The sequence below is a fragment of the Petaurus breviceps genome, unplaced genomic scaffold, assembly GCF_028583685.1.
Source record: "Petaurus breviceps papuanus isolate PSGF00001 unplaced genomic scaffold, PetGlider_PUasm1.0 188, whole genome shotgun sequence".
In the NCBI taxonomy this organism is placed as follows: Eukaryota; Metazoa; Chordata; class Mammalia; order Diprotodontia; family Petauridae; genus Petaurus; species Petaurus breviceps.
In genome coordinates, this window is record NW_027185804.1 from 17692726 (window position 1) to 17718180 (window position 25455).

Below are 25455 nucleotides of genomic sequence, written 5' to 3' on the forward strand. Positions count from 1 at the left end.
AAGGACCTTAGAGATTATCAACATTTAGCTCACCCTGTCAGTGTGAAGGCTACACTTATTTACCTACTATCACTTAATCTTAGAGGTGGCAGAGATCTCAGAGAGCCCCTAATCCAAGTTGTTCCTGAACAAGAATTCACTCTATAATCTCTATGACACGTGGCTATCTAGTCCTTTCTCAAAGACTTCCAAGAGGGGGATCCCACTTGTTCCTTTAGTATCCAATACCATACCACTTTCCTAATTGTCTGGAAGGTTTTCTTTCAAAAAGGCTAAATGTGACTTTCATCTGTTGTTCCTAATTCTGCCCCTTTGGTACCAAGCAGAACAAAGATCCTTCCTCTTTCATGTGACAGAGCTTCAAATACTATCTCTAAAGACCCCACTAAGTCCTTTTCCCCATTCACCCCTGACTCAATATAACTACAGTTTCTTCAAACATTGTGCATGAGGCACCAATTTAAGGTCCCTGGTCCCCTTGTCTGGTCTCATAGGCGCTCAAAAACAAAAGGTAGCAACAAAGAAGGAGCTAGAACTCAAATCTTTTCTTCTTGCAGCTAAATACTGCTACTTCCTTCAAATAGTTTTTGACTCTGTGATAGTAAAACAGATCACTGACTCCAGTAAAACGGGAGCTCTTTTCCGGGCAGCGACAGTCTTGTTCTTCTCTTTGTATCATGGTGTCTGGCACATGACAGGGCCTTAATGAAAGCTTATTGATTCAGGCCTTTATTCTGTAGTCATTCCACTCTGAACCACCCTCCAGTTGTTCAAAGTTTCTTCTTAAACTCAGTGTCCAGAGCAGGACACAGCATTTCACATGGGATCTAATTATGTCCAAAGAGAGGGGGACTACCATCTCTCTTTTTCAGAACACTATTTCTCTATTAGTTTAGCCCAGTTCAACAATGTCTTGTCAACTCTGTACAAACCTGTGCTATAGTACAAACCTGTGCTATACTGGTGCAAGCAATACAGAACTGAAATAAGACACAATGGCCCCTGCTGTTCAATGGGCTCATAATCAAGGAGTGTGAACATTTCTGGGCTTCCACATCACAGGGCTCACTCATTTGGAGAATGCAGGCCACTAAGATGCTGGCACACACTGTTCTTAGATATAGTTCTCCTATCCTGTCATAGATGATTTTTAGAATGTGCAAGAATTTACAGTGATCTCTAGAAAATCCATTTTATTAGATTTTGCTCATCATTCTATCGTGTTGAAATCTTTCTGGGTCCTGATTTTGTCCTCTACCACATTAGTTATTCCCTCCTAGCTTTGGGTCACCTTCAAGTTTCATGGCATTTTCTCCAGTCTGCATTTCTCTTCTTTCTTGGCCTGGCCTACAATGAACTGATAAAACTACAAGGACACACACACACACACAACTTCCTGACTTTTGGCATTTCCACTGGCCAGTCCCCTGCCTGGGACAGTCTCCCTCTTCATCTCTACCTCTTAACTTCCCTGGCTTCCCCTTTAGTCTCAACTATAGCCCTCCTTTCTGCAGGAAACCTTTTCCATTACTCCTTAATCTCAGAGGCTTCCCTTTGAGACAACCTTCAATTTATCCCATACGTATCCTGTTTGTACAAAGTTGTTTGTATGCCGTCTTCCCCATTAGATTGTGAGCTTCTAGAGACCAGGAATGGATTTGTTTTTTTTTTTCTTTTGTGTATCCCTAGCACTTAGCACAGTGTCTGGCATGCACTACATGCTTAGTAAATGCTAGCTGACAGATTGACTACAGAGATCCTATAAAGGATTAAAAAAAAAAGTAGGTTTGATTCTATTTAAGGACTGGCTTCTGATTCATGCCTGCACCTAGTTCTTGACTCTGATTTATAATATTTGACCCAGACCCCAAAATAGATCAGACTTGCCCTTTGGTTTTGTCATTAGAGGATCTTATTAGGGGAACCTAATGGTACTCTGGGAACAAGATGTCTGCCTTCTTTTGGTCAGCCTGTCTGAGCATCAGATCTCATAGGTGAGTCTGAGGTGACAACTGACTAGAGATGGGAAGAAATTTTCAGACTTGGTTCAAGAAGCAGCTACTAAAAAATAAGCAGCAACTAAATTTGCAGTTGCGTGGCTGGATAAGGAAATTTGGAAAGAAAGGCTACATGCCAATGACCAAGGAAGAAACCAAGATCCCTATTCCCTTGGGCATGCAAAGGAAGGAGGGTCAGATAGAAAAACAACTGGCAGAATCTTCCAACACTAGGATTTGGAGTTGAAAAGGTCCTTAGAAATTCCTTAGTCCACGGGCGGACAGGTAGCACAGCGAGTAAGAGCACCGGCTCCAGTGTTGAGAACACCTGGAGATCGAATCCCGGGCTCAGACACTTAGCACCCACCCAGAAACACCTGGCTGTGTAACCTTGAGCAAGTTACTTAACCCCAGTTGCTTAGGGGCGGCCAGGTGGCTCAGCAAGTAAGAGCACCGGCTCCAGTGTCGGGATGACCTGGATCAAATCCAGGCTCAGATACTCAGCACCACACCCAGAAATAACAACTGGCCGTGTAACCCTGAGCAAATTACTTAACCCTAATTGCTTTAAAAAAAAAAAAAAAGAAATTCCTTAGTCCAAACGCCTGATTTTAGAGTTGAGGAATCTGAGATGTGGAAAAGTAAGGAACTGCCAAAATCCTACATGTAGTGAGTGAGCAGCAGCACTGGCTTCTAAGGCTTCAAACTCAGGGCTGTTTCTAGTGAAGGCAGAGAGAGACATTCCGTTGTCACAGTCAGGCTCTACAGTTTTATTATGAACCCTGTAGAGTCCGATTTTCCCAAAGGAATAAAAACAGAGAGACAAGATTAATCCAAGGTCAGGAAGGTCAAACAAGATGGGAGTATTAAAGAGAGAAACTGAGGCACAGTGGATGGTATTGAATATGGAATCAGGAATAACAGAACATACTCAGTGCAGTTCTTGGGAACTGAAAGAATCTATATGTGTGATTGCTAAGTTACTGTCAGTAGTATTTAAAAGATCGGTGAAAAAAAGAAGCAATGCAATACTGGAGAAGGGCAAATGTCCAAATTTAAAAAAAAAAGTGGAAGAGAACAGACTCTGTAGAATATAGGTCGATGAGCTTAAATTCAGTTATTGGGAAAACTCTAGAATGGATCACTAAAGGAGAGGGTTAGCAAACACCCAGAGGAGAGAGCAGTGATTACAAAGGTCTGGCATGACAGCTTCATCAAGAACAGCCAGACTAACCTTATTTCATTTTTGACAGGATTACTAAACTAGTAGATGACAAGGATGCTATGGATAACTGGATTTTAGCAAAGCAGTTGAAAAATAACTCCTCACTGTTCTTTTGGAAAAGATGGAGACAGGTAGAGTAGTTGATAAAACACATAGATGGGCTGAGAACTCATTGGAAGGCCAGGCTCAAAGAGCTGTAACGAATGCATCAATGCCAGTGGCGTGCCCCACCAGTATGTACTTGACACTGCGCTGCTTAAGATTTTTATCAGTGACTTGGACAAAAATGATATATTATCAAATTTGAAAATAGCACCTATTTGGGAGGGAGAGCTAGCACCCTGGCCAGCTCCCCCAAAGACAGAATAGAGCAAAGATATCAGACATGCATTCTACAGGGTGAAAGAGGCCTGCAACACTCCCAAGCACAGCTCAAATCAGATTAAGACACAACTGGGAAATACTGAACAAAATACAATAAAGCAAAGATAATGTAGATACATAATTTTCTATGCTCTCCATGGGCTTCTGACACTTGAAAGCTTAGTTTGATGTAGGTGACAAATCCTGAAATAAGATTCTAGGAATAAGTTTCCTTTATGAACTTACTAAAAAACAGGATAAAGTATGATACTGACTAACTGGAAAAATATAGGATTAAAGCTATCAGAGAGTTGGTTTTATTGAATTTTTTAAAATGACATTTTTATTAAAAATATAATTATTAGTGATAACTCCACTCTGATAGTATCCTCTAACTAAATCATATGATTTCCTTATGCAAAAATCTATTGAGTAATAACAAATTGTTTCTGCTGCCAGCCCAGCAATCCCTCTTGCTAACTGTCTAGGATGAGTGCTTAGTGTGGCTTTCAAAACCATCTACAGTCTAGCCCAACACTAACTTCCCAGATTTCTTAGTGGTTCTCTACCAGAGCAGTCCAGTACAACCAAACTGATCTAGTCTATAGAATATTGTTGACATCTTCCCATTGCTTCATTTCTGCAAACAGAGGTTCTGAAAACCTCTTATTTTAAGAAATAGCTCATATACAATCTCTTGAATGCTTAAATACTTCTTGCCTCCTGAAAGGCAGGGGCAGCAACACAGATTTCTATACTTCCTCTAACATGTAACACAGTGTTTTTGTAAATAACAGGAAATAAAATATCTATGGACAGTGATTAAAGAAGGCACTTAAAAGCTGAATTACACAGGGATAAGGATCAGCCTCTATGACCCACTTTATTGCTTTTGGGAGAAAAATAACCTAGAAGGCTGGTCATTCATGACTGACATGTAAATAACCATTCTATACTAGGTTAAGGAGGAGATGAGACTTACTACTATGCATTCAAAATTACTACACAGAAGAGACTAGAAAACATTATAAAAATATAAGTCTTTGAAATATATCAAAGGCCTATTCAAGATTTCCATTTCACCACTGATATAAAAGGCCTATACAATGAAAAATTAAATATTAGTTATTTCAAATCTATGTCAGCTGAGAAACATAAAAGTTGTCAAATATATAAGCAAAATATGCTCAAATTGTATAAACTAAGAATTTGCTAGCAGTTTTATTTAAAACAAAAGATGTTTTACTGTCTTCAAGTCTAGCTTTTTTTTTTCATTTTAAAGATCCTTTAATAACAAATGTGTAATAAATATATTTAGTGGGTACATCTGGTGGGAGACGAGGGGCAGGAGACAAAGGAAGTAGTAGGGGAAAACAAAAATCTGATTTCATTGGTGTAGGAAACTCCCCTCATTGGTGCAGACTGGTAGTGGTTTGTGACTTTTTTTCTTGTCTGGAGCATTGGGCAGTAAAACGATTGCCCATGGGCTCTCTGCTAGTAGGCATCAAAACCAGGACCTGAACTTGGATACTCTATGTTAATTCTAAGTCTTAACTCTTTCCTATGCAACACATCCTTATTTTTAAGACATATTACTAAAATGTGATTATTACTTACAAAATAGACACTCTCATGATTTTCATTCAGATTATTTCCTAATTTTATAGATAACAATGTCAGATTTATTTTAAAAGATCTCATTTGAAAAAAAAAAAACTGGGGATCTTTTCCAATTGGTGTAGGTAACACAGAGCAAGTTTTAGTGCATAAAAATGATGCTGCCCTTATCACTAGTGCAGCTAAACCAGGAAAAACCCCTTAGTGCTAAGGCAGTCATAGAATAGAGCTATAAAAGGCCCAACTACCTTTTCGACTTTCTCTTCAGAGCACATCATTTCTATTTGCTTGTGGCACTGCTGCTGGTAGAAGGTTTTTAGTTCATTTTCTTTAATCAGCATCTCCAAATTCAGATACTCTTGTCTGATTTCTTCACGGTTCCGGAACAAACAATTTAAAATCCCTCGAAACCTACCAAAAACAACATATCATACTGCATATTAAAGTTCAAGAGAATGAAGGGATTCACATGGAGAATAGCACACACAAAAATGTATGTGTGTATATCTATATATATTTAATGTGTCTATGATACAGAAATAAGGAGTACGCAGTAGTAAGAATACCTAAATAACACCATCTTCTCCAGCCTGCACCAACATAAGACATCCTGTTTTTGGCTTTAGTCTTCAACAATGCAGTAAGGAAGGGCATTAGTTGGTAGGGTATCCTCAACAATCTGGCTCCCCAGAGATTCAAGTCCACTTCTTCAGGGGCCCAGTAATCTACCACAGCCCATCAATTCAAAGCCAGCCCTCTTCCAGACATCCAAAGAGGACTTGGTTGATGTAAACCTCCCACTGATGCCTAAATTCCCTTGAAGCAGGTTAGGACTTGGAGAGAGAAACCCTGAAATGAACCTGCATTTTCATATTCTTCCAGGGTCAGCAAAGAACAAGCCTCAAAAATGTTCTAATCGTTTAAAAATAAAATCTGTGCTTTAGGTCACAAAAGAGTCAGGTCCCAGCTGTAGTAATAATGTAAACAGTCACGCACAGGCACAGTCATTTAAGAGGAGAATTTTAAAGTGAAAGACCTTAAAAAAAACAAAAGACTTTGGACTGGAGGGTGTGCAAAGTGTCCTTTGGCCAGATTCAGAGATGTATTTGTATGGTTCAGGGGTAAAAACACTGTGGCCTTGCGTCAACAGTTCTCAATGAAAATCTGCTGGGAATGAAGATAAACCACAGCATGCTGACTTCACTGCAGTTTTGTCAAACTGATGATAAATAATTAATGGAGCAAGACAGAGACATTGAAGCTTCATTGTATGATGTCACAGAAAGAGTAATGCCAGTAAATGAAATGGATGAGTTTTCTTTAGGTTTCACCCACAGGACAGAGCCTTATTTTCCATGAAACATTTTATCTGAGAACAAGGGACCTGGCTAGAATGTCTTTTGATCTTGTGAGTTTGTGGTCAACTCTTGAGTTAGGCTTGTGTAGGGAAAAGGGGAAGACAAAAGAGAAGGAAATTAGCAACAGAAACACCTAATTTCCCCTGGACCTTCTTTTAAAACTAACAATAAAATGACAATATTTGTTATTCCTTCAAGGACCGTATCTGTGAAGTCTAACTTGGAGACATCAGTGGAGGTGGCTCTGGTAGCCGATGGTAAGTTCTGGAGCAGGGCTTCTTCACCTTTTTCTACTCTGGTCCCCTTCCTGTGTGGGCAGCCCATTAGTGTTGCATGGCCTGAGGGCACGCACCACAAAGTGCACAGAACCAAGGCTGAAGTGAAGTTGCATGAAGCAAATGGGGCAAGCACTGCTAGAAGCACCTCGGCTTCATTTTGTGTTGGACTTTGAATTAATTTTTGGCTGTTGCACGTTCAGAAACCTTTTCCTGTTACCAGAATCTTCTCGAACCCCACCACAGTTTAAGAAGCACGGTTCTAGATGGTCCTACCAAGCCAGCACAGTTCAGAGGGCAGAATGGTTCATCAACCTGCTGTTCAAAGAACAGCCCAGCTCAATAGAGCAAGGGGCAGCACTAGAGGCTTGGCCAGCACTTCGTGCCATCCTCCTGCTTTACTGAGTCAGGGAAGGGGCTACAATCTGGATCTTTGGAGGAAGCAAAGGGAACAAGCATTTATAAAACATCTGCTGTGCTCCAGGCACTGTGCTAGGCACTTTATAGATATATTTCATTTGATACTCATAACAGCCCTGAGAGGATGGTGCTATTATAATATAATATAATATAATATAATATAATATAATATAATATAATAATCACCACCACTTTACAAATGAGTAAAGTGAGGCAGCAGACAGAGATGAAGTGACTTACCCAGGGTCATACAGATAGTATCTGAGGCCAGATTTGAATTTGGTCTTCCTGACCAGAGGCTCAGGGTTCTACACCCTGTACCACCTAGCTGCCTATACACAACTTTGCTAGTAAATAAAATACTGAAATACAACATAAGGAATAATTTCTTGTTCTCATGGAAGACAAGTACCTTTGCAAAATCCCTTTTAAAAGCAACACTACCACACATAAAATGATCTCCACAAATGAAGATTAGCCCAAATTAGGGCAAAGCAAAGAAATAAACAAGAATATGCACAATGAAGAAAACATAATAAAAATTTAAAAGTGAGATCAAAAAGTCAGAAACAAAACTATTATTTTTTGAAGACACAGTAAAATACTAATTTGAGGGAAAAGGAAGAAATATATTAGAAAATGTAAGCAATGGAAAAACAAAAGATATTAATAGTTAATTTAAAAAATATTCATGAAAAATAATTTTTAAAATAAAGATTTGGAGAGAATGGTGAAAAGAGCAGAAGAGGCAAAAAACCATTGCAAAAGATTAGAAACCTAGAAAAAGAACAGAAGCATACAAAGAAAATAATGATAGACGTGGAAGAGATTGCAAGGAGACAAAACATATCACTTAAAAGATTTCCATTAAACTAAAGAAAAGAATCTGATGGCTTTATTTCAGGAATTGGTATAAGAACATTTCCCAGAGGTAATAAAACTGAGGGAAAGACTGCAAATCAACAGAATTCAGAGTATGTTACAAAACGTGAACTTAGAACTCAGTTTAGCTAGACTCAACAAATAAATGTTTGTTGAAGTGAATCATAGTTAAGCTCCAAGAATACAATGACAAGGAGAATATTTTTACCAGCAAGAATGAAGAAAAATATTATGTACCAAAAATAATCTGAACTGCATAAGAGCTTTCTACAAAAATTAGAGATGCTAGCATATGGTATATATTGAATATTAAGCTATAAAGGAAAATTCCAAAATTTGCTTGTGAGCAAAATGAAGTATTCTTTATAAAGACAAAAGACATTTATTTTAAAAAATTCCTGAGTTGAACACTTTTTGTATAGCAGGGCCAATGGTAAGACAGTTTTTAATATAAAAAAAGGAAAGAGAGCAAAGAGCTTGAGTTGCTCCATCAAGATAGATACTAAAATAAACGGGCAATGACATAGGGGAGTAACAAAACACAGCAGTGTTGTACTGAACAAAATGAAGTTATTATTTTTTTTCAAAAATGAGGAAGAGAAAAATAATTGGGACATCACAGTTAAAGACACAAAGTATACTTCTCTATGCACTATATCATCTAGCTGCCTGGAGAATTTGTACCAACAAAATACAAAAGAAGATTAACACCATCAGTGTGCAGCTAAAAGATAAAAGGGTATCTTGGGCAGACTGCTGAGTGAGAGAGATAGGCTAGAAGGATCACTACCATTTTCACGTCAAATTTCACAAACATAAAGGAAAAAGCCCTTCAAAATCCAGGAAGAACAAATTAGCCGAGCATGGAATTGTTCCTTTATTAGAACAAGTCACATTAAAACTGAAATGTGATACTCCAAAGAATAAAGAATATCTGATGGTATCCCAAAATAACATAATTTTATAAAACTCAAGGACAATAATTGAATATTTGGAGGGAAGAATACTAAATATTCCTTCAAAAGAAACCAGAGCGCCTGCCCTGGAGTCAGGAGGACCCAGGATCAGTTCCAGCCTCACACACTTAACACCCACACACAAAAACTGGCCGTGTAAACCTTGGGCAAGTTACTTAACCCCAATTGTTAAAAAAAAAAAAGGAAGAAAGAAACCAGAGGTGAACAGGTATTAAACACATTAAATATACAGCAATCAGCTAAATACTTGGGATATTTTCCCATCACCACCAATAACAATTGCTGACCAGTGTCACTGGTGTGGGAAACTAGATTTGGAGGAGGTGAAAAAGAGGGTTATGGATTCAAAGGCTGCAGAGCATGGCATTAAAAGGCACAAGCTACAAGGAAAAAGGAAAAGCATATGATTCCCCACTCACCCCTCCCACGTGGGATACAAAATACTTCTAACTGTACCTTGTTGTTGCTTCTAGAGGGCTGTAGAAGGCAGAAGACAAAAGGAGGAGAAATAATAATGATAAAAACTTTTTGAGAAAATTAACATGTCACTGCAATGAAAGAGAAGATGAGTGGAGGTGAAGGGAGAGTTAGGGACTAAGTGAATGAAGAAAAGTAGGGGCAAAATGAGACAGAGAGGGAGAGAGGGAGGGAGGGGAAGAGACACACACACACAGACACACACACAGACACAGACACACACACACACACAGACACAGACACACACACAGACACACAGACACACACACACACACACACACACACTAAACTCAAGGACCTTGACTGGGAAGGGGCCTGGGGAAGAGGATAGAGACAGATCAGTAAAAGCAAAAATGACCTACAGAGACTAAAATATTTAAGGATAAAAATTTTGAGTGCTTATGCATGCATTTGCATGTGTAACTGGAAGAAAACATGTTTGACCAAAAAGAAATACCCTTCATGTGAATGGGTTAAATTTTCCAATAAAGAGAGAACAGAGAAATGGACTTTAAAAGACCCACAACAAAACACACACACAGACACACACAGTGAAGAGGGAAGGACAGGACAAGCTGCCAAATCTTGTTCCTTTTATCACTATAGTTCGTTCCCTTATCAACTTTAAACCTGGAGAGTTTAAAACTACACCAAGACTTTTGAGACTATGTAGTTGTGATCTTCCCGCTTAATAGAGTGCCTGGCGCCCCTGAAGAGCTGAATCAAGGATTTCTCTACCTCTCTTAGAATTCCATGAAATCAAGATCTCAAATGAATGGATTATGCAAATGACAGCAAGGACACATTTACAAAGGAATCTTAGACAATGGGAAAACAAGGACACAAAGGAGTAGGAACCAAAGAGAAAGACAAGGCCTGACAACACACAGAAGCTCAATGGGAAACGTAAAAGCAGCGCCCAGTGAAGACATCTATCTCTGAATGAGCTGACACCGACCATGCACATAGTCATGCATATACTGTGCCTGTTATCTCACTTATCCTCACAATAACCCCGGGAGTCACTTCTATTGTCATCGCCATTTTACAGATTGAAGGTTCAACAGGTTAAGTGACTGTGTGACTTGTCACACAGCTGGTACATATCAGCAGTGAGAGTGAAACTACCACTGAGCTGCCTTAAGAATCTTTATAAACAAAATACAAAAAGGGGACTAATAAAAAAAGCCAACAAAAAAAAATTAGAAAACAACAAAAAAGGGGACTAACACAATCATCATGCATTTGAAAAGATTAGAAGATAAAACATCTAATATTACAAGTTAGAACAGCAGATTAGATGAGAAACAGAGGAAATTTTAAATAAAAAGTTTATAGGAATAAACCAAAATCAAAAGCTGAATTTTCAAAAGATTAATTCTAAGATTAATGATCAAGAAAAAAGATGAGGAAAATGTAATTACCAAAACAAGGTAAATTCACCACAGAGAAGAAATAAAAAAAATCAGACATGACCATCCAAAGAATTCTAGGTCACTAAAATTGAGAATCTAAAAGAAGTTCATAAGTATCTAAGAAATATAAAATCAAGTGAAAAATTCCAAGAAATAGATTTTAAACAAATAAATTTCAGAAGGACATTGGGCAAGTCATAATATGCCAAAAAAAAAAATAACCCCAGTCAGACAGATATAAAAGTGAATTCTATCAAACACATAAAGGACTGCTAGTATGTATACTATAAAAGCTAGTCTCAAAAAAACAGAATGAGTTGGCATGTAGCCAGCCCCTTTGTTCGGGGTCATATATGGCCATGACATCAAAACTAGGAAGAGACAAAACAGTAAGAGAATTATAGACTAATCTCACTAATGAACATTGATAATTATTTCAAAAGATGCAGAAAAAAAATCTTTGAAAACATTCAAAACAGCTACAAAAGGAATCAAATATCTGGGAGGTGTGTGTGTGTGTGTGTGTGTGTGTTTTGCGCAGCTGGTTGGCACTGTGAATAGTGCTGGGTCTACAGTATGAAAGACCTGAGCTCAAATCCAACTTTTGATGCTTATTTAACTATGTGACCCTGGGCAAGTTTCCTTATCTGTACAATGAGCTGGAAAAGGAAATGGGCAAACTACTTCTGGTATTTTTGCCAGGAAAACCCCACCTGAGGTCACAAAGAGTTGGATATGAATGAAATGACTGAACAACAATCCACCAAACACACATAAGACTTATAAATACATTATAATACTTATAAAACATTCTTAGGAAACAACAACAAAAACAAGGAGAGACAAAGAATTGGAGGGGCATGCAATGTTCAAAATCAGCCCATTCCAATACTATCTGGACTCCTTTGCAGATTTAGTGCTATCCCTAACTACTATGGTGACACATTTAGCACTCAACAAGATAATAACAAAATTCATTTGGAAGAAAAAGGTCTAGAATCCCAAGGCAAAAAGGGAGAAAATTTCTAATAAAGAGACCACAACTCACCTGAGCTGAAATTGTGTTGTAAAGCAGGAGAAATCAAATCTGTTTGTTACTGGTTAAAAAACAGTGATCAATGGAGCTCACTATCTGGCGGCAAACAGTTAAAAACCAGTGGCACAGGGTTTAATCAACCCAGTAAAACAAATTACTGGGAGAAGTCAGTGTTTGACAAGAACTTCCAATAAAATGAAAGGACATTTTGGCAGGAATCAGGATTAGACCAATTTTTATACAAAAGACTAAAATGGATTACAAGAGGATGACATCAGGTACATTTTATAACTGTGGAGAGGAGGAAATTTCTTAACCAAACAAGAGATAAGAGTGTATTATAACATGTACAATGGCTAAAAAGAGTTTGTGTGAATAAAATCAATGCAAAACTAAATACCAGACTGGGAAAATTATTTGCATCAAATATTGGTATATTCAACATATAGGGAATTGACACAAATATTTAAGACTCAGTCATTTCCCAAAAAATAACTGGTAAAATGATATGAACAGTTTTCTTTCTTTTTTTTTTTTTAAAGCGATCGGGGTTAAGTAACTTGCTCAAGGTTACACGGCCAGTTATTTCTGGGTGTGGTGCTGAGTATCTGAGACCGGATTTGATCCAGGTCATCCCGACACTGGAGCCGGTGCTCTTACTCACTGAGCCACCTGGCTACCCCTTGAACAGTTTTCAAAGAATTGCCTGTTATAAGTGGTCACAGGAAAATAAGTTTCTGAATCAATAACAAGAGAAATTTAAATGTTAAAACAACTCAGAGGTTTCAGTTTACATTATGAAAACTGGCAAAGATGAGGAAAATATGAGTGGAATAGTCAATGCTAGTGGTGTGGGAAGACAACACATTGATGCACTGTTGGGAGAGCTGTGAAATGGAACAACCACTTTGGATTTCAATGTGGAATTAAGCACAGAAGAAAAATGTATAACAAAAAGATAGTCTATTTTTAAAAAAGAAGAAAAGGGAAGAGTAAAATAAAAGATATATTTTAACAAGGAATCACAACTGTTTAAATGTGGAAAAAAATTAAAAATAGAAATTACAAAAAGTAAATGGATTACATTCTATATAACAACCTTTTGCATAACAAAAAGCAATGCACCCAGATTGAAAAGGGAAGAAACTGGTGAAAAATAAATCTTTGATGTAAATATTTTTAATAAAAATCCTGACATTCAATACTGAGAAGGAAGTGATAAATTTATTATGAAGATCAATCCCCCAAAAGACATAGGCTGAGGATATGAACTAGCAGCTCACTAAATTATAAATGCAAATGATCAAGAACCACTAAAAAACTGTACAAACTCTATTAGAGAAAGTCCATAAAAGAAATCAAGTTTATATATCCATTAAAGTGGCAAAGACAGTTAAAGATGATAAAAATCAACAGTAATGGGGTTGCAAGAAAAAACAGGCACACTATTACACTACCGACAGAGCTCTGAATTGGTGGAATTTCTCTGGAAAGCTGTATAGCATTTAAGAAGAACTAGAAAATTTTTCATTTCTTTTGATCCAGTAATTTCAGTACTAGGAAGATACTTTCAGAATATTATTAACAGAAAAAAAGAGACCAAGTAACAAAAATATTCCTAACAATATCTTTAATAGCAATAACTTAGACAAGGCCAATGTGCCCAACAAGGGAAAAAAGGAGGAACAATTTGTGACATTAGAATATTATTGTTCTATAAGAAATATAAAATAGGAAGTATATAAATAGAGCAGGACATGAAATGATGCTTAGAGAAGAAAGCAAAACTCAAATAATAAAACAAAATCACTACTTTATAACAACCACAAAATCCAGGGGGAAAAACACATGGAAAAAATTTTCAGAAAAACAAAAAAATATTTTGCCACTAACTTGTTAAAGTTAAAATGAACATTAATAAATTTTCAATAAGAAGTATATAACTGAAACATGTAATTTCTTGTATAATCTTTAAAAAAAAATTTGTAATTGTGAAAGACCAAGTTATTCTGAGTATTATAAATACTCAAATCAAATATAAAGGACTTATGAAGAAAGATGCTATTTACCTCCAGAGAAAGAACTGATAAATAGTATGGTTTTACATACAGTTGCAAATCTGTGTCCAGTGGTGGTCTTCTCTAATGTTGGATGTGGAGAGAGACAGTGAAAAGGACATTAAATACATTAATTAAAAAAAAATATTCTGCATATTTGAATCTGTTTGGTGATGGTTTTAAAAACAAAGTTCATTAAAAAAAATGATTTACATTTTATCTTTGTAGTTTCTTTTATTACCTTTCCACACAACAGCAGCAGAGATTTATAAAATAATGTAAGCATTACAAAGCACTCAACATTTAAGTCCCAAACAACCCTACACAGCAGAGAGTTCAAGTATTATTTTCTGCATTTTACATGTGAGAAAGTAGTTCAGGCACTTTGAGTGAGCAGTGCCTGGCATATAGTAAGCACTTAATAACCACCTGTTGACAGACTTGCCCAAAGTCATAGAGATACAAAGCCTTGGAAACAGGATTCAAAGCCCGTCCCTCTTAACTACATCACACTCACAAGTCCCATTATATTTTAGCATTTTTACCTTCGATCATCAATGAAAAATCCTTCACATGTCTAAGGCTATATTTGAACTTAGGTCTTAGATACGGAGGAAACTACGGCGCCCAATTAAAGAACAGGCAAAAAGAGCAAATGCCATGGTTCATAAGAAAGCTAATTAATTCAATAAAGCATACTAATAGCTAAGTAAGAGAAACAGTTAATTACATGAAGTGTTGTAAAAGTAGTATAGAAAAGGCAAATAAGCATGTGTTTCTAGAAGAAAAGCTGAGGACAACTGAGAAATGTCAAAATAAAGCAGATATTTTGGCTCTTGGAATACTTTCAATTATACTAAATTGATAGCTTATGGATGACTCTTCTATTACCATATAATATGAACTGATGATGTGGATTAGAAACCTAATGTCACAAAGAATTAAAGTATAAAGAAAGAAAAAATGATTAAAGAATTTGCAACAAAATGAGGTCTTGCACTTCTAAAATTCAACGCTTTAATAAGCCTACCTTTGAATTTCTGTTTCCTCCTGGTTGGAAAGCTCGAGGCTTCCTTTATTATTTTCATGAGTGATGATTTTCTGTTCTTCATAGGTTTTCAGTTTTTCTTTTAACATCATAATCTAAATGAGAGAAAACTTTAGTTGAAATACAAAAGCAGTTATCTGTTACTCTTCAAAACACTGTAATATTTCAACTGTGACAAATTGTAGCAGAATCTATAAGCAAGATGTGAGTGAATGAACCAGAGAAAGAACTAGTTATAGGGAAGAGACAGTTATTAGTATGACAAATCGTTGAGTAATAAAAGTAATGCGCGGCCGACACTTACCTCTTTCTTTTGCTCATTACAAATCTTGACATATTGTGTTATGTGATTATCCAGACTAACAACGTTACTCTTCAACTGTTAAAAGATGAAATAATATTAACAAGAGTTATGTAGACCTCATCAAGGCTGTGCCATCATCATGCCCTATTCAGTCCAAGCAAAGGAAAAATAAGCTAAAACCTTTTAAATAGGCTTTTTAAGAAATTTGCTGCTAAAGTCTTCTCACAAAAGACAGACACTGGGAAAAGAATAAAAATGGGACCTAAAGATTTATTCATATCATTTGAAAAACTCATAGATGCATATTTAATTTTGGGAAGATAGCAAATGAGCAAGGGAAAGGAGCTAAATTATTTGTTGAATGGACATGTTTATTCAGCACTAATAAAACATACATGAAAACTTCATTAATTTGTAATTAATTTGGAAGTTGAGGTTATTTAGACCTGGGCTAGGCCAAAGTTTACCTTTGCAGCAGCTAAAAACAACAACTCTTGCACCCGCCCTCCTAACAAATTGAGATTTGTTAAGCAAATTGATCATGTAAATAAGATGTAACAGCAAACATTTCTGCAGTGCCTTTGGGATAAAATGATAACATGAAGCCCCTGCTCTCAATGAGCTTATACTACACTGAGGAGAAGGTGGTGAGCACCCAAGGTAGGGTGTGATGGGAACAAGCAGAGTTTCAGCCAAAGGGATCTAGAAGAATCTAAGGAGGGAGAGGAGCCCTTGGCTGGTTCCTATGGTGGTGATGTATATGAGATCTAGGAAAGGGTTTACATAGGTAATACCTGAGACGAACCTTAAAGAAAGTTCTGGAAGGTAGAGATGAGGAAAAAGTCCATTGTTGACCGGAGCATATACAGATTTGAAAATGGACAGGGGTAGGAGATGGCTGGGGGGGACACAAAACTCTGAGAGTCTTTGTTTCCAATTAATTAATTTACCAATTCTCCCTTACAGGTCATCCATATGCTTTAAGAAGAGGCCTGACAAATGCTTGCTTTTATTTAGTCGTATTCACAATAAAACCCATCACTCATTCATCATGATGATGATGACAAATGTCCCTCTTTGCTCACTAATAAACATTCCCCATATGGTTGCCAATGTTCTGGAGATGAACCTCCTGGACTTAGGCTGTTCTTCAGATGACATCTTTTGTGAGGGCTGTACTGCCCTCCAATCTGTGTCTGACAGGACTTGTTTTCTGCTAGCATAGCCTCTGACATTCTAGACACCATCTATTTAGCACACAGGGGTCTAATGCTTAATTTCTCAGAGAATAAAGACATAATAAAAAAGAAAGCTGGAAAAAATATTGTTGCTGATTCTTGGAGTAGGGCTTAGTGGATGAATCTGCTCCTAATCACCCCTAAAGGAGTTTTATATGAAAGTGTTTCCAGGTTCAAATGCCTGACATTTTGTTTCTTTACTTCTCGGGTGACTTATATTTCTGCCTTCCAAATAGCTTGGAACAAATTTTAAAATAAATCTTGACCATCCTCTCTAGTGCTAATGATTCTAATTCTATGATTCAGTGATAACTATGGTCATGACACAAGTTGTACGTGTGTAATGTGCTATACATGTGAAGTCCCTTCTAGCTCTTCATAAAGAATCACATCAGGGCAGAATTAGCTCAGAGCTCTCCAAGTATTTGAAAACAGTCATCCTGTCCCCACAAGTTTCTTTTTTCTAGGTTAAATAGTCTTAGTTGCTTCAGCTGATGCTCGCAGGTCTTTACTTTCATCACCCTCACTCTTCTCCTGTGAACACCCTGCAGCTTCCCTATGCCCTCATTCAGAGTTGAACACAAGCCCCCAGGTGTGGTCTGACAGGGCAGTTACCTGGTCTAGGAGCAGTGGGGCACCTATGACTGTAGCCTAGGACTACACAGAGCTACAGTCAATAGGGCTGAGGGATAGGATTTGAATGAGGCCTGATGGCTTCTAGGCCAGCCCACAGCCCACTGTAGAGCAGCATGCTTGTTCAGGTACGCTGAGGGTGATTCATACTGAGGTTCCAGGTCATTAAAAACACTGTTTGCTATTTCTGCCCCATCTTGCACCAATAAAGCCAATTTTTAAAAACTCACAGATAAGGCTTTACATGTCTCCTGAGTCCGTTGTTCAGTTATTTCAGTTGTTTTTGACTCCGTGACCCCTGTGGTTTTCTTGGCAAAGATAATGGAATGGTTTGCCATTTCCTTTTCCAGCTCATTTTACAGATGAGGAAACCAAGACAAACTGGGTGAAGTGACTTGCCAGGGTCACACAACTAGTAAGTGTGCGAAGCCAGATTTGAAGTCAGGTCTTCCAGACTCCAGGCCTGGCACTCTATCCACTGTGCTACCTAGCTGTCCTTCTCCTTTTTCAGTTAGATACCACTGGATTGATCTTAACAATCTCTCCTGCCATGACCTTTTTGGAATCGGCCATCTACTATTGGCTCTGCCTCTCAGCTTTTAGCTACCTGCAAAGCTGATGAGAATGCCACTCATGTCCCCATCTACTGTTATACTGATAAGAATGTGAAAGGGCCAAGCAGAGATGCTAGGGACCCTTCCTAGAGACCTCTTCCCAAGGTGATATTGAAACCTTAGTTGTTGCTCTGAGAAATTAGACACTAAATCATTTCACACTTCTGTCATCATCCAACCCACAGCTTTCCAGTTTTCCACAATAACATGAACAACTCTGTCAAATCATTTGCCAAAGTAAGGTGAATGATGTCTATATATATCAACTAATTTATGTATTCCTCTCAAAAAAGAAAATGAAGTTTGATTCATCTGTTCTTGATGAAGCCCTTTCTTTTCCTCCTGAAATCACCACTGCCTTGTTAGTTCACGAGTCATTCTAGAACACTTGGTATACACTAGAATTGAAGTCAGTGAGTGGCCTAGTCTAAAGGCTCCATTTCCACTCATTTTCTATCCATTCTCCAAGAGTTCTACTTACTTGGCTTTCCTGCTCTTTGGTCCTGTGTGCATGTCTCTAACATCACTATGAGAACTAGCTTTCAGCTGTGGAAAAGTAGTTTTTTGGGTCTTTTCAGATACCAAGTTTTCAGAACAAGATTGGTTCACACTTGGCAGTGTGATTTAACATTTATGTGTGTATATGCAGGCAGTCATGTTCTCTTCCATGGACTTCAGGTCTATGTTTAAATTGAGAGGATAAGAATAGAAGACTTCAAAGGTCTCTTTCAGTTCTGGATCTTATGATCTTAATAAAGCATCCAAATATCTCTGCAGACAGAGACATAGGAAGAACTAAACCATAATTAGCTGTGGAATCCAGTTGCCTTCTAGTCTGTTTGGAATGCTTTAGACTCTTGAATTCATCAGTGATACAGGCCCTCCACCAGGAGATCCTGGCAGGTTCCTAAGCTCACAGGGTTAGAGATGGAGGGACTTTATCTGCCATCTAGTCCAACACCTTCGTTTAAAAGATGAGGAAACTGAGGGTAGGAAATTTAAGTTACTTGCCCAAGATCAAACTGGTAGAAAGTGACAGAAGCGGGATATGGACGTGGTCATCTAACACCAGGGATCATTGTACTGCTAAGGAAGATGGGGAGATAACCCTGAGTTCTTGGGATCTGGAAGGTTCAACCAGGCTAGAAAGGCTTTTGAAATCAGTCTGGCAACAAACTCTTGGCTGTCAGAAGACCAGCAGCAGCAGCAGAGAAGACTCCAGACAATGGTCTTTATTTGAATAACGGCCCATGAAACAGATGAAACTACCCCATGGTTTCCATCTGATGGGAACATCTTCTCTTTTTGCTGTGGTAGGAGTGAAGTCTCAGAAGACGGACAACAAGGGTTAAGACTCAAGTAATAATATAATATTTAAAATTTTAAAAATATATACATAGATTTGTCTAACCAAAAGTTTGAGAAAAATAACTTGCTAGTAACATTACTGAAAACAGCGTAAGTTAATGCTTGTTCAGGTATCCCAATGGATAAATAAAACCAAGCAGTGATTCAAGAATCTTGTATTCCCAACTCAGCAGTGAGGCACAATGAAGACAGTCTCCCCAAGTAGCCCACGGACGTTCCCCCAAATAAGAGCCTCCATAGAACAACAAGCACATTGATAATCCTTTCACAAGTGTAGTAGTGTAAATTCACTTACAGAAGATTTAATGTCTTTTGCACGGTTGGCATACTTGAGAGTGTTATACGTGTCATCATAGAACACAGAAGAAGGACTAACAGCAGCTATCATGATAGTTTGACAGTTTCCTCCGAGGGAATCCTTTAACAAGCGAGTTAGCTTGCTATTTCTGTAAGGAATATGCTGTTTTTTTCTCTGAAAGAACAAAAATGTGTCATTTTTCACATTCAAATGTAATCTACTTGCCAAGTCATTTTGAGACTCTCAGCCCTGCTCAACCTTGCCCACACTTATCACACCAGAAGAAAGTAAGGGTGGTCAATGAAGTTGAGGGGAAAAAGAATTCAGATAGGGACAAGACCAAGCATCAATTCTTTCATATGTGTGTGCAACAAAGTTCTTTATAGACATTTTCCCTTCTCTTTCTCAAGGATTCCTATGTCCTTCCTTTCAGGTAGCAAAGGAAAACCAAATAAAATGTGAAAATAAACTAAATCTGTCCCCTTTCACTAGAGGTCCATCTACTATACAAACCAATAAAAGCTTTGAAAGTTCACTGTTTCTCCATGTAGATATCACACAGTAAAGGGTATAAAACTACTGTAAGTGAGGAGAATCTACAAGTGTAAATATATGAGCAGTCAACTTGTGGTCACATGAAGGTTATCACAAGGAAAAAAAGTATTATAATAAGATTCAATAACTAAAATTTTAATTCAAATTTAAAAGACAGAAGAGACAGTTGGAAGGCACTTAAAGCCATCTAGTGCAATCTATAACACCTTAGGTTATTTGCTTTTCATTCTTGGGAAAACATATTTGTAATTTCAAAATATTTGTAGTGAATAAAGAAATTCTAATCTGGTAATAAGTTAAAACTTTAAAACAAGTAAGGAGCATGCCAGATACACATTAGGCATAAAAATGCCAACATTACATGTGTGATAAATCTAACAGATCTTAAAAAATAAGAGATAAATGTTAACAAATATTAATCTCCTTCAAGGTTTTACTGCTTCAAAATTACCCAATTCTGGCCTTTTTTATGAAAGCTAAGTATTGTATACATTTTAGCTAGATTTCTCCCGGGATGAAGAATATTCTATATAAGGCACATATATTACTTTTAGTTAAATCAATATCTATTATAAGAGAACAGAAAATTGAAAACATGTATAATGATAGATTATACTTTGAGAGAACAGAACTATATGTAAAAACCTGTTTATCGTTTGTTGTGAATGAAGTAGTGTACTTAGCAGTTAAAAGGGCCATTGTTTTCACATGAAATTATAAACTCCTTGTATAAGACATATGTCCACAGTACCAACCTTCCCATCTGCTAAGGCATTGATGACATTTCCAAGGGCTAAAAGTGACTGATTGATGTTTGCGCCTTCCCTAAAACGGCTTCCTCTGGCATTTGTAGCACTGGCACGTTCAGATCCCGCCAGGTCAATGAGACACATTTTGGCAATACGAACATTTTGATTTATATTTGCTGTTTTGTCTTGTTGTCGTAAGTAAATCTTTTATAAAACACAAGGAAAAAAAAATCACAAAAAATTAAAAATGAAATACAACAAATAAAAAGCAATAAATACATCAGTCAATTAACATTAAGTAACTACTTTGTGACAGGCACTCTGCTAAGTGCTAAGGATATAAAGGAAAGCAAAGGACAGTCTCTGCCCTTGAGGAGCATATAATCTAATGAAAGAAATAACATATAAATGACTATGTAGAAACAAGTTAAATACAGGACAAAAATGGAAATAATAAACAGATGGAAAGTACTAAAAGTAAGAGCGAATGGGAAAGGTGTCCTGTAGAAGGTGGGATTTTAGCCAAGTCTTAAAGGAAGCCAGGAGGCAGATATGGGGGACAGCCACTGAAAATGTCTGGGGTTAGGAACAGCAAGGAAGCCAGTATAACTGGATCACTGATTACATGGACAGGTATAAGGTTCAACTAAAATAGTATTTATCAACTTTAAGCAAACTAAAATGCAATGCATTTTTTTCCAGTATTATCAAAACGAGTAAAAATAGAAAAAAAAAGCCTCACTAGTAACAGTGTGATAACAACTTTATGTATATGCACCATATATAAAATGACCACAGACCTCAAATAAGGGCAACATAACTGCTATTCGTGTTGCTGGTACTTCTTGGACTATAATTCAACAAACATTTATTAAGCACCTACTCAGTGCACGGCTCTGGGCTACAGTAAAAGGGAATGCAAAGACAAGAGCCAGGAGCACTCATTCTACCTGGGGATTTAGGGTGACAAGGGATCTAACACACTAGAGAAGTAAAGACAATTTTAAGAGAACGTGCTCGCAACAAGTGCCAATCTGGGAAACTTTATAGTGACCCTGATGTGAGCTGAGCCTGGAGGTCACTGAAAGGCTTCTAAGAAGAAAAGATGAAGAGGGGATCCTTTACAGACTAGGCAGATAGTTTAGGTAAGTGTACAAAGTAGGGTGGCAGCAAGTCAAAGAATGAGAGAATAGTTCAATTTAGCTGGAATGTATAGTATATGCAAGGGAAGGATAGAAAATCAGGCTGTAAAGGCAGGCTGCTCTCAGAAGGCAGACAACTGAGGTGGCTAGGTGGTGCAGTGAATAGAGCACTGGCCCTGGAGTCAGGAGGACCTGAGTTCAAATCCAGCCTCAGCCACAACACACACAAACTAGCTGTGTGACCTTGGGCAAGTCACTTAACTCCAATAGCCCTCCAAAAAAAAAAAAAAAAGGGCAGACAACCTCTCATGCTAAATCAAGGTAACAAGGAGACCTGAAGGTTTATAGAAGAAGAGTAACATCTGTGTCACAAACTGAATCTTAGAAAAGTAGTATCTGCTGCTGTGTAGAATATGGAATAGCCAGGAAAGAGAGGTGGGACAAGAGGTGAGGACTGTCATTTGAGAGGAGAAAAGGGCATGGGTACAAGATGTTATGATCAATTTATAAGATTTGGCAATAGTAGAAGAACAAGGGGGAAAGAGATTGGAGAAGGAAAGCTCACCATATTTTCATGTGTTAACTATGACTGAGATTATAAAAAGAAAAAAAAAAAAGGTGAGGCCAGACTAGGGATAATAGATTGAGAAAACACTAAGGGATCTGAAGATCATGGTGGGACTAAGACTCTGATACACCTCACATATTTTTAGAGAAAAGACTTCAAAGTATTCAGAGGAAGGGTGGGCAGAATCTCACAGATTAAAATTTTGCAGAGGCCCAGGAGAGCCAGAAAGGATGAAATTCTGAAGACAAAAAGGAAAGTAATTCCAAGGGTGAAGAAAATGGGAACTGTTTAACAAGGCTACTATGATTCATAGGAAACACTCAACAAATATGTAGAGTTTTTAAAAGGTTATTTAGAGAAGACGGAATCAAAAGTGGATAATAGAGGATTAATGGCATGGTCCTACATTAACCATGTCAGTCATACAAAAGTTCAGAAAGAGCTAGGTTGGTAAGGAAATTAAAAGATAAAAAGGATTAAAGTTTTACTGGAGAAAAGAGAAGGCTTAAGGAAAGGCTAGTACTGCTCAGGGAGGATGGGATGATGATAGTTGATAGTGATGGAAAAAAGATAAAGCTGCTCAATGTTTATATTTTGCTTTTTTTCTCTGCTAAGAATACCTTCTGGATTGAAAAGGATAAAACAGAAAAGGCTAAAGGGAAGTTGATAGCTAAAATCAATCAATTAACCATTTAGTAGTAAGGAGTTAGTAAAAGAACTAGGTATCCTTTGCTGAGTTCAAATTCACCAGGATCAGATGCAGTACATTTAGGGTACTGAAAACTGGTGAATATGATTACTGTTCAGTAATCTCTGAAAGATGATGTAAAGCAAGAGAGGTAAATAGCCCTATTTCCAAAAAAAAAAAAAAAAATCACACAGAGCCTACAAACAAAATTCAATTAATTTTACTTTGATTCCCAGCAAAATTCTTAAAAATTTTTATTAAGAGGCTGGTTCGTGAACATTTAGGAAAGGGAAGGGTGGGGCGGCTAGGTGGTGCAGTGAATAGAGTACTGGCTCTAGAGTCAGGAGGACCTGAGTTCAAATCAGGCCTCAGACACTTAACACTTACTAGCCATGTGACCTTAGGCAATTCACTTAACCCCAATTGCCCTGCCTTCCCCCCTTCAAAAAGAAAAAAAAAATGCAAAAAGAAAAGGGAAGAGCAAGGAAAAAAGCTGTATAGTTTTATCACCAACAGTTCGTGCCAGAGTAACCTCATTTTTTTTTTTTACCAGGCTGCTGGATCAGGGGATTATAATAGATGTATTTTACCTAGAGTCTCAAATAGCACTTGGCAAAGCTTCTTTTGGTGAAAAGATGGAGAGGTATCTGTTAGATGATAATGAGATAGGTTAGGAATTGGTTGAATGGGTAGATTCAAAGAGTAGTCATTGATGGGTTCAATGTCATCCCACACCCTATGAAGCTGTGTTTGGTTCCGTGTCTATGAATATTTTAAATCAATGATTTAGAAAAAGATATAGATGAGATGTTTAATAAATTTGTAGATGCCATAAGACTAAATGGGAATAGCTAACACACTGGATGGCATTGCATTTTTAAAAATATCTTGGGCTATGACTAGGCTGAACTGAATAAAAGAAATTTAAGATATACATATATTATATATATATATGAAGTGTTATACTTAAGTTAAATAATCAAACTGAATGGCTAACATGCAGTTAGTGTTGAAAAAATGAGGGGTTTTTAGTGATCTGCAAGCTCTACATAAGTCACAGTTATGCTGCAGCAGTCAGTGAACATTTCTTAAACACTCACTGTGCACAGTGCCAAGCACTGGGGGTGGAAACAAAGGCAGAAGCAGCCCCTTCCTTCCAGGTGCAGACAACCTGCACAGAACTAGGCAACTGCAAAGTGAATGTGATCTTGGTCTGTGCTAAGAGATATCACGGCACGGGGAAAAAGGCATAACTACCGTTAAGTTATGGGCATAGCCAGATCACATTCTATTATTATTGTTACGTCCTGTCCTAGCTACTGCACTTAAACAAACACTGAAAAGCTGGAGTGTTTGGAGGGAAGTCAGAAGGGTGAAAAACAATGAGTTCATGAGACATAAGATTACTTGAAGGAACTGAAATTGTTTAGCTAGTGATAAGAGCAGAGGAATGACAGCTGTATTCAAGAATTTGAAAGGCTGTGATTTGAAGAGTGGACTTGTTCTGTTTGGTTCTAGAGGATGGAACTTAGAAGAATCCTGAGAGGAAGCTGCAGAGAAACACATTTAGTTTTAATGTCAGGACAAGTTTCCTAAAACTTAGAGTTATCCAAAAGTGAAATGGGCTGCTTCAGGAGGCAGTGAGTGGGTCATCTCTCATTGGAGGGCTTCAAGAAAATACTGGATGGTCATTTGTTAGGTATGTTGTAGAAGGTATGGATCAGACTAGATGGCTACTAAGCTCCCTACTAACCCTGAGAATCCAAGATCCCGAAGCAGTCACATATAAGACAAGATTATTCAGTCAGTGACTAACAAAAAATCCCTTCTGCGTCAAACCTGAAAAGAGTTCATACAGGATTTGTGTGAAGAACAACAAAGAGGAAGAAAATCCCATTGTTTTCAAGGAAGCCTTCTGGCAGGGCTAAGTGTGAGGAAGTGTTTTCTGAAAGCAACACTAAAATGAGAGCTATGTGAGGCCCTAAGAACAGGGACTGTTGAACCTTCCAGAAGTTGGGATTCAGTAAAAGGGCTGCACTTGAGGACCTAGAGGCCGCACACCTGGTCTGACTTATCCATCTGTATCCCCAGTGTTTAGCACCACCCTTTGCTCATGCTCACAAGAGAAAAAAAATCTAGTAACAAATCTAA

The 25455-nt window shown here is 37.6% G+C and overlaps 1 protein-coding gene across 2 annotated transcripts in view; it reads right to left on the reverse strand.

Annotated features, from left to right (window-relative positions):
• Nucleotides 1–25455, reverse strand: part of KIF18A (kinesin family member 18A) — a 108637-nt gene that overhangs the window by 53994 nt on the left and 29188 nt on the right. For both annotated transcript variants that reach the window (XM_069091342.1, XM_069091341.1), the window contains exons 7-11: nt 20913–21110; nt 19600–19776; nt 15452–15526; nt 15130–15242; nt 5451–5613 (exon numbers count right to left, since the gene is read on the reverse strand). In XM_069091342.1, coding sequence (XP_068947443.1) covers nt 5451–5613; nt 15130–15242; nt 15452–15526; nt 19600–19776; nt 20913–21110 — 726 coding nt within the window. The remainder of the gene's footprint in view (nt 1–5450; nt 5614–15129; nt 15243–15451; nt 15527–19599; nt 19777–20912; nt 21111–25455) is intronic.